This window comes from Chelonia mydas, chromosome 1 (assembly GCF_015237465.2).
Source record: "Chelonia mydas isolate rCheMyd1 chromosome 1, rCheMyd1.pri.v2, whole genome shotgun sequence".
NCBI classification, from domain to species: domain Eukaryota; kingdom Metazoa; phylum Chordata; order Testudines; family Cheloniidae; genus Chelonia; species Chelonia mydas.
Window position 1 is genome coordinate 159,193,291 of NC_057849.1, and position 14,520 is coordinate 159,207,810.

The 14,520-nt window shown below is 39.9% G+C and overlaps 1 protein-coding gene across 7 annotated transcripts in view; it reads left to right on the forward strand.

Annotated features, from left to right (window-relative positions):
- The window catches only part of HLCS (holocarboxylase synthetase), a 211,741-nt gene that overhangs the window by 142,157 nt on the left and 55,064 nt on the right, over positions 1-14,520 (forward strand). Inside the window, exon 7 of one of the 7 annotated variants that reach the window (XR_005226123.2) lies at positions 5,991-6,333. The exons of 5 other annotated variants lie outside the window; for them this stretch is intronic. Coding sequence is in view for 1 of the 2 variants with exons in the window: in XM_037904170.2 (XP_037760098.1) it covers positions 5,991-6,078 (88 nt within the window). In the remaining variant the exon portion in view is untranslated. Of the gene's footprint in view, positions 1-5,990; positions 6,807-14,520 lie in introns of those variants that run through there. One more of the 7 variants, XM_037904170.2, reaches the window with a different exon arrangement.

Below are 14,520 nucleotides of genomic sequence, written 5' to 3' on the forward strand. Positions count from 1 at the left end.
TAATCCTTAAAGGATTGATTTTGGGAAGGTCAGAGCAGTGCAGCCTCAGAAAATGGAAGAAAAGCTCCACTTAAAACAGCTCATTTCAGTTCCCAGAAGTAAGTATAGATGCCTTTTCATTGTGACACTTAGCCAGCTCTAAGAGACTTGGTCATCTTGCAGAATACATCAAACAGTGTTGTTTGATGTGGTCTGCAAGAAATTTGAGCTAATTAAGTTTAGCTTCATTAACCAATTGCATTTTACAAGTTGCACAACTGCTCTTTGAAAGTCTTCAATATAACAGAATGTGCAGTCTTCTTTTGGCTGTAAACATAATTGATAATTGAGTGGTACTTTAATAGCAACAAAGTTTTTAAAGTAGCACTATTTGGTGTTTCCTATTTATTTTTCCTCTATCTTGACGTTCCTTTCAGCATACAGGGAGTTGCATAGTTCTAAAAAATGAAAATGGATATGCACAGAAAAAGGACTTCATTATGGGTCATGTTGATGTTGAGTCATTAAGTATAAAGGTTATTCTTTCTTTACCTAGAACAACACAAAAGATCATGAGATATGAATGACATAGTGCTGTGAGCTAATAATGTCTAATAAAAGAAAGCAATGTAAATATGGAGAAATTTATTTGTAACTATAATTTGCTATAGGTATGCGCGCACACACTTTTGCAAAATATAAATAACATTTTACCAACCCAGGAGCAAAATTAAATCACTGGCTCTTTTCATATGCTTACTAATGATAATGAAAAATATATATTTTACTTTCCCTTTTAAAAAATACTCATTGCAGAAATTTGTAATATATTGTCAATACTTATAGTACTTTTCTCTGACTTAGGACCTTTTGTAATTATAAGAATAAAATGTTTTCCACCTATAAAAGTGCTTTTCATTGACTGTACATCTTTCTAATGCTTATAGGGCTTTTCATTTTTACTTAAACTTTTGCTTCTTTAACTTTTACTGGAGCAAATTATATGCAACTACTTTAAAAAAATGCCCACTGATTGCGATCCATGTTTATGTTCTGAAAGTTCAGACTGACTTAAATTCCTCTGTTGCCAGCCCATGAACATCTGAATTGAGTGTCGGACTGTCAAAAGAGATATATGAAGAGTCTTTTGTGAAGTTCAGAAATGCTGCCGTTTGTTCTATTTTTCTCTCGGTTTTCTAATATGAGAATGGAATGGTGCTCATCCATTCCTATTGCCTTTTAAAATCAGATATCCGGTTCTGTGCAAAAAATCAGGAGAGATTAAATCCAACAGACCCACTGTACAACAATAGATGTGCCAAATTCACTACTGGCATAAGTGGCTGCTACTCTTGACTTTAGCGAACGACTGTTAGTTTATATTTATAGTAGGGCTGTCAACCGATTAAAAAAATTAATTGCTATTAATCGCACTCTTAAACAATAATAGAATTCCATTTATTTAAATATTTTTGGATGTTTTCTACTTTTTCAAATATACTGATTTCAATTACAAAATACAAAGTCTACAGTGCTCACTTTATATTTATTTTGGATTACAAGTATTTGCACTGTAAAAAACCAAAAGAAATAACATTTTTCAGTTCACCTAATACAAGTACTGTAGTGCAGTCTCTTTATCATGAAAGCTGAACTTACAAATATAGAATTATGTACAAAGAACTGCATTCAAAAATAAAACAATGTAAAATTGCAGAGCCTGCAAGTCCACTCAGTCCTACTTCGTGTTCAGCCAATCGCTCAGACAAGCAAGTTTGTTTACATTTGCAGGAGATAATGCTGCCTGTTTCTTATTTACAATGTTACCTGAAAGTGAGAACAGGCATTCTCATGGCACTGTTGTAGCTGGCGTAGCAAAATATTTGTGTGCCAGATGTGCTAAAGATTCATATGTCCCTGGGGGTTTTTCGCCTTCCTCTGCAGCGTGGAGCACGGGTCACTTGCTGGAGGATTCTCTGTACCTTGAAGTCTTTAAACCATGATTTGAGGACTTCAATAGCTCAGACATAGATTATAGGAGTTATAGGAGTGGGTGGGTGAGATTCTGTTGCCTGCGTTGTGCCGGAGGTCAGAGTAGACGATCATAATGGTCCCTTCTGTCCTTAAAGTCTATGATTCTGTGTCCCTTCATGCTTCAACCACCATTCCAGAGGACATGTGTCCATGCTGATGATGGGTTCTGCGCGATAACAATCCAAAGCAGTGTGGACCGATGCATGTTCATTTTCATTATCTGAGTGAGATGCCACCAGCAGAAAGTTGATTTTCTTTTTGGGTGGTTCAGGTTCTGTAATTTCCGCATTGTAGTGTTGCTCTTTTCAGACTTCTGAAAGCATGCTCCGCACCTTGTCCCTCTCAGATTTTGGAAGGCACTTCAGATCCTTAAATCTTGGGTTGAGTGCTGTAGCTATCTTTAGACATTTGACATTGGTACCTTCTTTGTGTTTTGTCAGATCTGCAGTGAAAGTGTTCTTAAAATGAATAACGTGTTGGGTCATCATCCGAGACTGCTATAACATGAAATGTATGTCACAATGCACGTAAAACAGAAGTTTAGTCACAAAGTTAATAGATGCATAATTTTTTTAACGAGCATTGTCAGCATGGAAGTATGTCTTCTGGAATAGTGGCTGAAGCATGAAGGGGCGTATGAACGTTTAGCATATCTGGCACATAAATACCTTGCAATGCCGGCTATAAAAGTGCCATGCAAATGCCTGTTCTCACTTTCTGGTGACGTTGTAAATAAGAAGAGGGCGGCATTATTTCCTGTAAATGTCAACTAACTTGTTTCTCTTAGCGATTGGCTGAACTAGAAGTAGGATTGAATGGACTTGTAGATTCAGAAGTTTTACATTGTTTTGTTTTTGAGTACAGTTATGTAACAAAAAAAAATCTACATTTGTAAATTGAACTTTCACGACAAAGAGATTGTACTAAAGTACTTGTATGAGGTGAATGGAAAATTACTATTTCTTTTGTTTATCATTTTTACAGTGCAAATATTTGTAATAAAAATAACCACTTTGATTTCAATTACAACACAGAATACAATATATATGAAAATGTAGAAAAACATCCAAAATATTTAATAAATTTCAATTAGTATTCTATTGTTTGGCAGTACAATTAAAACTAAGATGAATCTCGATTAATTTTTTTGAATTAATCACGTGAGTTAACTGCAGTTAATGGACAGCCCTAATTTATAGTGAATGTGGGTTATGGACTCTACATTATATATATCATTTATATTGACTGCTCTTTTAATTTGAGGAAGTCCCACTGCTTGCTTGTTTCCTCTGGCAAAACTCATGATTTACAAAGTAGTCTTTTAATTTTCAATTGTTGGTGGTGATTAGTTAAGCTGTGGATCTTAACGGCCAACATTTCGACCATGGAAGGAATGACTACATATCTGAATGATAAACTCACCCTTTACAGTCAAATTCTAACAGTGAAAATTCAGATTTAATACTCACATGCCATTACCTGTTTAGTGATTTAATAAAGCTGAATTTTCCCAATTCATTCTGGATCCCTAGGAGCAGAAAGCCCTATGGTAGTGCGGGGTGCCAGGATATAAACTGTTCTTCACCCCGATCTTTCGGGGAGTATGAGGCAACCCTGGCTACAAGGTAACACCTGCCCTGCTCTGCCCATAGGGTGAAACAAGACCAATAACACTTTCACCCAGTTTCTATGGAACACTGTAAACTGCTTTTTTTTTATTGCATCTTATATGTATTACTTATTTGTTAGCACTGAACATTATTTCAGAAACTTGGCATGCATCTTAATTATATATTGTTTTTGCATAGCACCTTATGTTCAGAAATCTCAAAACATTTTACTAATATATGATTATTTGATTTCACACTTAAGAAAACTGATGTACAGCAAGACTGAAGACTGGATCCTGCAAAGCATTGAGTTTCCTCAGTTCCCCCTGGACTCTCAGCATCAGGCCTTAGTTATAGTCACACAGCTAGTCGGGTACATTAGGGAATAAAATTCAGATATCCCAATAAGTCCCTCATTGCTTATAAATATATATTGGAATAATTTTGTTTTGACACTAACTTTCTGAAAAAATTGTTTTCTAAACTTATTTTCATAAAAAATAAACTCTTAAAGGAGTTAATTTGTTGTTTGATAAAATAGCCAGCCTTTTCCAGGGCATGTTTTATTGAGATTGGCACATTAGCATCAAAATTATAGGGGAAGAAAAGTTGAGATTCTACACCTGGACAGGAAACTGTGCGACAGAGCAAATGAAAGTTGCAGAATCGATTCGTTTGCTGTTTGGCTATACCCTTTATGTTGCTCAGTAGTACATTTACTCTACACAGAAACAGCGTGGTCATGAAATATGAGTGTATATTTAACACTGATGCCTTTAGTAGCAGAAGCACAGGAGTCCGTGACTTCCTGTGCATTAGACTGTAATGTCATAGAACTTAGTCTTACAAATGTCTGAGTTGAGAATCTGTCCTTCTCAAAACAGAAGAGAGATGAAGGGGAAAGCAAGAACTGAACATTCCCTTTTTTCTCTTTCACTTATATTTTTATTAATATTTATATCTAAAACTGGTGCTAAGTATGCATATGTGTATATAAAGGGCAATGGTCAACTTAATTTAGGCTCAGTGTTCTTTTTTTAAAAAAGTGAGTGGGTTACAAAACCTAGTTTGCATAGGAATCTTCATGAAGGAAGGAGGAGTGAGGGAGAAAAAAATAAAATAAAAACAACAAAAAACAGCTGATCTCCTTCAGTATTGCTACTTTGTGGAACTAGACTGTGAAACTGACCAGGTAGTGTCCTCATCCAATCTTAGAGTAAAACAGAAAGTAAATAAACCATATATTGGTAAAAAGTTAAATTTGATCCTTTAGTTTGGGAATTCAAGATATCAGTAACATAGGTTAGGATTTTTTTTTTTAACTGGCTTTCTGTCTGGAACATCATTTTTAGTAGGAAGATGTGAGATGATAATCAGTGAGGATATTGGAAGATGTTATTTAGGGTAGTCTTGAACTTCATATTTTGTTGATCTTTATTCTTGATGTAATAGAAGTAGCTTTGTATAATGCCTTATATCATATAAGTAATGGAAGATTATGTGTATGTTTTGGCAGCAGATTTCAATATGAAAGTATTGCATTTGAATACAACCTGTAAAGAGACACATTATGCAGTCTTGGTCAACACCTGGTATGTTGTTGTGTGATAGGATGTTAACTGAAAACATACGTGATCAGGGTTTTATCTTAGTTAGTAAATATAGTGTAGGGCAGTAAAAGAAGATAATCTGGAATGGGGAGGTTAGCATTTCAGGGTAATTAGTAAAATTTATTTTATATCTCGATAGTGTGTCTCCTTCAGGTTTCTGAGAGGAAAAAACGGTCCCATTTTTATGCTTCGGGTATTTAGAACTGTGGGAACTTCAGCTCTTCAGAAATGATTTCCCTGTCTTGATGGATGAGAAACATTTTCACGTGAAGGAAATGAAACTAAATGGTCTCATATGATCTGATTTCTATCTGCTTGTCACCTCATGTTTCCCTGCAGTGATTTTATTTTTATTAGAAGACAGGTGAGAAAGTTGTTTATTGCTCACAGTATTCAAAGACAAAAAATAAGGAATAACTTGAGCAGTGCAAGGCAAATTAGAATGGTGTTAAGTGTCTTTTTTTTGTTTTATAAGAGGTTGTAACAACCAGTGGCTATCAAAGGGATTTGAATCTTTTAATTAGTTCTGTTGTAGAAACTATATGGATAGAAAAAAAGCTCCTCTATTTAAAAATAATAGAATGCAAGAAAGCAATTTTTAAAATAAGTATTTATTTATTTAAATTGACATATTAAAACTGGCGTAAAAAGAATAAAACATACTGACTTCATACCTCAGTACTTAATTTGTTTTATATTAAGGAAAAAATCATGTCTGACAATCCTGCACACTGATATGTTCTCATTTTATTCACAGAAGAGATTCAGCACAGCAGATACAAAGCAAACTTTCTCACAGTGTCCTGGCAGTATGCTTTAGCAAGTTCTGGAGGGACAAATTTTGAGGAGTAGGAGGGTAATTCAATCTTTGCACATCAGTCATAATCCCTGTGTGTACTCCTCTAGAGAGCGAGCTCATGGAATATTGTGTTCGATCTGAGCATCCAGGAGTGTAAAAGCTGTAAACAAACTGGAGGGAATTCAAAGGATGACAAAGTGATTAGGGCTGAAGGGATTGAAACACAAGGAAGATTACAAGAACTAATTTCTGTGTGTGAGGCTTGGCTAAGTGATGACTGAGACTGAGGACATAACCCAATGTAAGTATTTGAAGGGTATGAATGCAATGTAGAAAGATGACTTAGTTTGCATAGATACAAGGAATTAAGAGGAATTGTTGAACTAAATATGAAGAAATACTTTGAGAAAGATCTGTTAGATTGTGGAATAGTCTTCCAAGAGAAGTAGAAGAAGCCCAGTGCCTTAGAACATTCAAAACTAGACTGAACAAGCAGTAGGAATAATATGTTGTAGGGACAATTATGCGATAGCAGAAGGATGAGTTCGTTCATATACATTTATTACGTAGTTCTCATAGGGTTAAGATTTTCTGGTAATACGTGTATCCATTGTAAAGGGAAATTAACAAGGATTACTGTGCATTAATCTTGAACCTTAATAAATGGGAGAAAGTTTAAAGTAAAATAACCAGTTAAAGGTAATGTTCTAGATCAAGTTCCAGAGTAGCAGCCGTGTTAGTCTGTATCCGCCAAAAGAAAAGGAGGACTTGTGGCACCATAGAGACTAACCAATTTATTTGAGCATAAGCTTTCATGAGCTACAGCTCACTTCGTCGGATGCATGAAGTGAGCTGTAGCTCACAAAAGCTTATGCTCAAATAAATTGGTTAGTCTCTAAGGTGCCACAAATCCTCCTTTTCTGTTCTAGATCAAGATATTTTACCTTACGATACATCAGTTCATGTGCAGATATCATAACCTCCCCTGGTTGATGTAAACACAGTTTCAACAATTCCATTGTGAATCTCAGGAAAGGGATCAATGCTTAATTCCCTGAAGCTGATTCAAGTCATAACAGCCTATGTTTTTCCAATTCCCAGCTTCTTAAGCATTTTCTCAGCTCCCTTTATAGTTTCTGTTTTGAGTCTTCCGGTTCTGCAATTCATCAAGGTCCTGAACTTTGCAGTGAAGAGTCTCCCTAGTTACCGAATCCTGCTGTTCTCCTCAGCCCTCAACCCTGGCTGATTTCTACCCTCAGTATTCAAATGAAGGAGTATTCAGTTGGTGTTTCTGATTGGCTGTTGAACAGTTTTCTTTCAACTCCTGTTAATTCATGCTGTATTTATTAACCCTCAAACTGTACAAAAATGCTCATTTGTTCCTTTATGCTTAAGGTAAAGAACTAAACCCCAGCCCCTTTAGTAAATAGAACCAAATAAAACTGTTAAAATGCATACAATAACCATAAACAATTGCAAAAGTTATATTTTCCACAAACTTCTGTGCATCACCACCTGGAGACATAGAGAGAGAAAAACACTAAGACCTTTCGCAGTAAATCTAAGGTTTCCTCCCATCTCTATTTTCTGTGGCTGGCCTCTATTGAGACTGCTAATTGTGTGGGTGGGGGGGGGGGTGTCTTTCATAATGTGTATGCTGCTTTTCTGGTAAACTAAACTGAGGCTACCAACTCCCTTTATATAGGCCACCAAACATGTCTGTGTTTGCTACCAACTTTATCTGGTTTTAACTGGTAACCTAGAGGTAAAGGGCTCCCATACCTAATATCTGTTCCATGAGCCATGTTCCTTGAAAATATTGTTTTTATACAATATCACACATAAATGTTGAGCTTTGAAATGAGAGACACTTCTCTAAAGTTTTCGTAGATGCAAGACAGCTTTTAGGAATTGTGTGCTGCTTTTCCCCCAGCCTAACACTATTGAGAAAGTTTAGAATGTTGGCCCATGACTGAAGAAACAGTCCATTAACTGGCGAGGTTCAAGAACTGTGAGCCATTAGTTCAGTCACAAATAACAAATGCAAGATAAGCAATGAGAAACACAAAGTACACATTTTCTGATGACAGTGTGTATGAAAACAACATAATACCAAAGGACGTGGTTTATCCAACAAAATACTTAATTTGCCAGTGTACTGTATAGCATGGGGGAGAGGGAGATGGAGACTCAACAAATCTGGTCTTTTGCAGATGTTTAAATCGAGTTCTTGCTATAAGGATTTTGTGAAGGAATCTAAATTTCCACCTCCAAAAGAGATGATTGTCTAATACCTTAGCCCATTCAGGGCCTAGTTCGCCATCTACAATGTAACTACTGTGCAAAAAGATTCAGTGTGAGAGTTAATCCTTCAGGAATTCTTTAGCCATTCTCAATCTGACAATTTCCTCAGGAAAAAAGTATCCATAGAAGTTTAGAGAGCTAATTCAAAAAATACATATGCATTGACCCAAATTAAACTTTTCCAGTTGCTATTAGGAGCCACAGGTTTTGCCTACAAGCTTTGTTTCCCAGGCTGTCCGTCCTGGTAGGAATAGATTTATTATTACTTCTTAAAGGTGTAATTATTATTTATATAGCAATTTAACTATATAAAGTAACATATGGTAACTGAACTGTGCCAAGTACAATACAGAATGATACTAACATATGGAATGATATACAGTATAGTCATTATGTCCGGAATGCTTTATAGAATAAGAGGCATTTTAGAATCCTCTAGTCCTGGGGCAGTATTTTCAACATCTGACACTCTAACAAGTTTGTGAAGTTTCCCCGGTACAATTCCAAGCTTCTTATATAGGCTAAATAAAGAACCCTTTAAGAGTTAAGTCTACTCTTTCATGTAATAGATCTAACTTGTGGAACATACCATCTTTTAGCTCAAATGCAGCTGTTTTCCATTGCAAAAGAATTGGTGGCTATACAGAGGCTTGAGTTACCATCTTCCTAGAGCAAGCACATGTTGCCTCTGAGTATTTAGCTGTCAAGGATTCTTAGAAAAAGGGCTGGTTCAAGCAAATCTGAGGCCCATAATGACACCTGATGGAAAAAAAGGCTGGGGTTGAATTTTTCCTCACTACCACCAAACTGCTCTACCATGTCAACTGTGAAGATAGTGAGTTTGTCCCATGGAGCGGAGGTGATAATAGGGATTTTGTCTAAAGCTGGCTTGAGTTGATGGAGTTAGTGGATGGAAGTTTCCTGTCAAAAGGGGCACGGTGTACAATCCTGCAATGCAACTCAGTCAGGGCTATGACCAAAGGAAGAAGACTTACCTCGGAATTTACTATCCAGTCTCCAATCTAAGCAAGCTTTTTGAGAAATTGAGGTAAAAGTTTTCAGTGCCGTCTTCTGATGCCAACATCTTGGATCCCTCCCAGTTGGGATTTAGATCAGGCTCTGAGATGCAGAGAGCAGCACTTGTTGCTCTACTACATTACCTCCTTCTTCTGTATGTAAATGGGGGAGCACTTCCATCCTTGTCTTGCAGCAGCTAACGCTATCGACCACCAAACTCTCACTCTTCGTCCAAGAAGCTGTTCAGAAATGGCTCCCAACGTGTTGTTATGGGCACTTGTTCTATCTGCAGCCCCTCATGTGGGGCACCACAAGAAAGGCTCAACTCCTTCCTATAAAACAAACACACACACACACACACACACACACACACACACACACACACACACATATATTAGTAGAATTAGCAAGAAACATAGGCTTATGTGCCAGCAGTATACAGATGATATTCACTTATAACCCTTGGTAAATGTGGATTGCACCATCTCAAAGCATTCTTGTTGCTTAGTAGAGATCAATAGCCGGTTGAAAAAAACTGGCTTAATCTGAACCCAGCTATAATTGAAATGGTGGTGTTAAGAGGAAACCACTTTGTAGATCTCTCCGCCCCAGATAGTTCACTTTGTCTGTAGACTCAGGGTCCTGTGGGTTCCACTGCATTTGGATGCCCAAACAACCATGGTGCCAAAAAAAAAAACAACAACCCACTCCTGTTTTTGTCTGGCCAGAAGACTGCACCTGGGCTTATAAGATGTAGATTTAGCCACACTGATACTTGCTTCCATAACATCTCAACTTTTAAGAATGACCAGCCTTATCCTGAGAAAGTTCTGGTTGGTTCACAGTTCATCAACCTGGCTGCGCAGCAACTCAGATAATCAGAACCACATCACTCTAATTCTCCATTGCTTCCTATTGAACAGTTCGTGTTCACTGTCCTGATGTTCAAATCCCTCTATGGAATTGGTCCGAGCTACAGGAGATACCATTTTCCCCCACAACAGCTGCATCCTATTGGAAAAACAAATCTGTTAACCGGCAGAATGGTAGGCTCATGGCCATAGAGGACCAAACTTTTACAAAGGCTGGAACAAGACTGCTGAAGCTAAAAGAATTAAAAAACAACAAGCAAACAAAGCCTTCTGGTTTGAGTCTTTTTAGTGTGCACTGAGATCACATTTTCAAGCTTTCCTCTCCAACCATCAGAACTAAAAAATTACTGTTTTTGCGAAAGCTAAGATTCTCACATAATTGCAAGATTCCTGGAGCTGGGGTTTTAAGAAAAATACCAAATATTGTAAGGATTCCAATAAAATAGTGATCATTAGCATAGCCACTTGTGCTGCCATGGCTACACTCTGTTGTTACTGTGCTAGCTTGATAAGAGCTAGTGCAAGTATGTCTGAAGCTGGGAATCACACCCCCAGCTCAAAGTGTAGGGTTAATGGCCTAGTGGATGGAGGAGGTGGGGAGAGCTGTAGAAGTGGTATATCTTGATTTTTAGTAAGAGTTCTGACACAATCCCCATGATGTTCTCTAAAGCAAACTAGGCAACTGTGGTCTAGATGAAATTGCTATGAGATGGATGCACAACTGGTTGAAAGACTGTACTTAAAGAGTATTTATCAGTGGTTCTGTGTCAAACCTGGGAGGAAGTATTGAGTGGGATCCCGCTGGGACTGTCCTGGATCCGGTACTATTCAATATTTTCATTAAGGACTTGGGTAATGGAATAGAGAGCTTGTAAAATGTATGGATGACCCCAAGCACTTTGGAGGACAGGCTTAGAATTCAAAAGGACCCTCCCAATTTGGAGAATTGGTCTGAAATCAATAAGATGAAATTCAATAAAGACAAGTGCAAAGTACTTCACTCAGGAAGGAAAAATCAAATGCACCAGTACAAAAGGTGGTAGTGCTGCTGAAATGGATTTGGGGGTTATAGTGGATCACAAATCGAATATGATGTAGTTCAAAAAAGGCTATAATTCAGGGTGTATTAACAGGAGTGTCGTATGTAAGACAGAGGAAGTTGTTGTCCTGCTCTGTTTGGCACCCAGGATTGGACACTGTACTCCAGCTGAGGCCTCGTTAGTGCCACACTTTAGGAAATATGTGAATAATTTGGAGAGATTCCAGAGGAGAGTAACAAACATGATAAAAGTCTTAGAAAACCTACCTGGGGTAGTCAATAGGTGGACTGCAGGCCAAATCTGGCCTGCCAGATGCTTTTGAATAGACCCTGAAAGCTTTTTATTTACTTACCATTTTTTATTATTTTCCTCTGGGGTCTGGACCTTGACTATACCTTAACTAAGAAATTTGGACCTTGACAAAAAATAATTGACTACCCTTAACCTACCCTATGAAGAAAGGCTAAAAAAACCTGGGTATGTTTACTCTTGAGAAAAGATGACGGGGGCGGGGGAGAGGGGGGAAGCTGATAAGTCTTCCAATATGTTAAGGGCTGTAATAAAGAAAACTGTGGTCAATAGTTCTCCCTGTTCACTGGAGGTAGGACAAAGAAGTAAGTGGCTTAATCTGACCAAACTTTAGGTTAAATAGTAGAAAAAACTTTGAGTAGGTAAGCACTGAAATAGGCTTCCAAGGGAGGTTGTGAAATCCCCATCACTAGAGGTTTTTAAGACCAGGTTAGACAAACACCTGTGAGCAATGCTCTGAGTCAGCAGTTCTCAAGCTGTGGGTCCAGACCCCAAAGTGGGTCCGACTCTCTTTTAATGGGGTCACCAGGGCTGGTGTTAGACTTGCTCAGGCCCAGGGCCAAAGCTGAAGCACGAGGGCTTCAGCCGTGGGTGGTGGGGTTCAGGTTACAGGGCCCCACCTGGGGCCAAAGTCCCTGGCCTTCAACTATGGCCTCCCCGCTCAGGGCGGTGAGGCTTGGGATTTGGCCCTTCCCCTCCCCCCCGCCAGGGGGCTGGACTCGGGCTTCAGTCCCCCTTCCTGGGGTCATGTAGTAATTTTTGTTGTCAGAAGAGGGTTGCAGTGCAATGAAGTTTGAGAACCCCTGGTCTAGGTATACTTGGCCCTGCCTCAGCACAGTGAACTGGACTAGATGGCCTCTCAAGGTCCCTTCCAGCCCTAATTTTCTGTGATTCTGTACTCTGTCAGGGGTTCTCAACCTTTTTCTTTTTGAGATGTCTCTCAACATGTGCAAAAACTCCAGGGCCCAGCGTGGGTGGAGGGGGACTCGGGTCTCTGGGACAGGGGTGGGACCCTGGGGCATAGGCGTAGTTTGACTTCTGTTTCAGGGGGTGGGGGGCAAGGGTCGGCAGGGCTCAGGCCAGCTCTGCACCGCGGGGTCCAGAGTGCCACCTCCATCCCCTGACTCATCTCATCAGGCTACCCATCTATCTGAGGCTGTGTGTTGGTGGCTAGTCCCCGAGGGCTCTGCTGGGCCCGGAGCTGCCTGGGTAGCTCTGACTGGCTGCATGAGCAGTCTAAGGAAGCTGGGAGCTGAGGAGTAGCCGCAACCCCAGGCACCAGAAACAGCTGGGGGAATGCCATGGCTGCCTACTCCATGGCACCGCCAGCCAAAGGAACAGCTGCCCCTCACTGCCTGCCTCTGTCTTCCTGACTCGGATCTGGTCGGAGGTTGGGGGCTGAGGGAGAGGAGGAGGTGGAGAGGGTGGAGCTGCCCCCAGGACTACCCAACTCTGCGTAAGGCACTGCAGTTTGCAGGGGGAAACACCTGTGCCCCCTCAACTCTTCCCATGGGCTGAAGGTTTGTGCCTGTGGCTCTGCTGCTCCTGGCTTCAGGGCGACGGGCAGGGGGAGCTCAGGGTTTCAGCCCTGCACTGCTCTCAGCTGTGTGGGAAAGGCAGGGGCTCGGGAATTCAGCTCTGCACTGCTCCTGGCTATGGTGGGGGTGTGCTTGGGGTTTCAGCCCCTCACTGCTCCCAACTTAGCCTGGGTGGGGGTGGGGAGGTAGCGCTGGGGCTCAGGGTTTCAGCCCCATGGGGACGTGCTGGGGCTTGGGGCTTCAGCCCCGTGCTGCTCCAGCCCCGTGGGGGAGGGGGCGCTGGGACTCGGGGCACTAGGTTTCAGCAGCAGAGCTCGGCAGTCGCCCTGAAAGGGCTCGTGGACCCCCAGCGGGCTGCGGACCCCTGGTTGAGAACCACTGCTCTAAGTGACCTGTCCAAGGAGACATAGGTAGCCTGTGGTGGAGCAGGGAATTGAGCTGGGTGTTCCAAGGCCCGGGCTAGTGCCCTGAACACTGGACCATCCTTTCTCTCCAGTGCCTGAGGAGGCAAGGTACCTGTGCATGCAAACTTCCTCCAGAAAGAATCCCTACAGCAAATGATTCTGGAAGGAATTTAAACACAAATTTTGTAGCAGCAAAGTGAAGAAATATTATGTGACAGTTTTCTGTCACGCTGCCCAAAAGGATGTGCAATTTGACTCTTCCGTATACCCATAGATTTTATTTTGATGCTGTTTGTGGTTGTGTCTGTGATACCACTAAAACAGGAATAAATAAAGCATGTTTGCCTTAGGTAGAGGGTTTGTGAAGGTAATTGCTTGCTATTCTCAAAAGAAATTCCTACAGCAAGCCCTTCTTTGTAATTTGTTAAAACCTGAGTGCATTTATATTGCCTACCCCAGTTTCTCTGACTTCATCTTTCTCGAAGTGAGCACTTTATACAGTAGGTAACTAAGCAGGGAGGGAGAAATTTTCCAAAGGGAAAGGCAGATTTATAAAATGTATAAGTCCTATAAAAATAAATTCTATAATTGTGGGGAAAACAGTCATTCCATACTCTTTCCTACAAATAAACGGTGCACAACTTTTAAATAAATCAGATCCTTAAGTATCCTTGTGCCAGATTTGAATTATAGTACCTTGTATTAGGAGATTGTTGTAATGTATGGAAGCAGTTAGAACAGGTAATAAATTTATTTTTGACAGCATGGTGCTAAAATTGGCTATATTGATATGTGGATATGACACATCTGAATTTAAGCAGTAGTAACCTTCCAAGGTGTGTGTGTGTGTGTGTGTTAATAGCTGAAGTGAAGAATTATGAACTGTAGTACAAATCCAATCAAGTATTTTTAGCCCATCTTGTCTTAAACAAGTGAAGGCCAGGTATTAAAATGAGATGGAAGACAAAATAACTGTTGAATGTAAGTGGAAAATTGAAATGCAT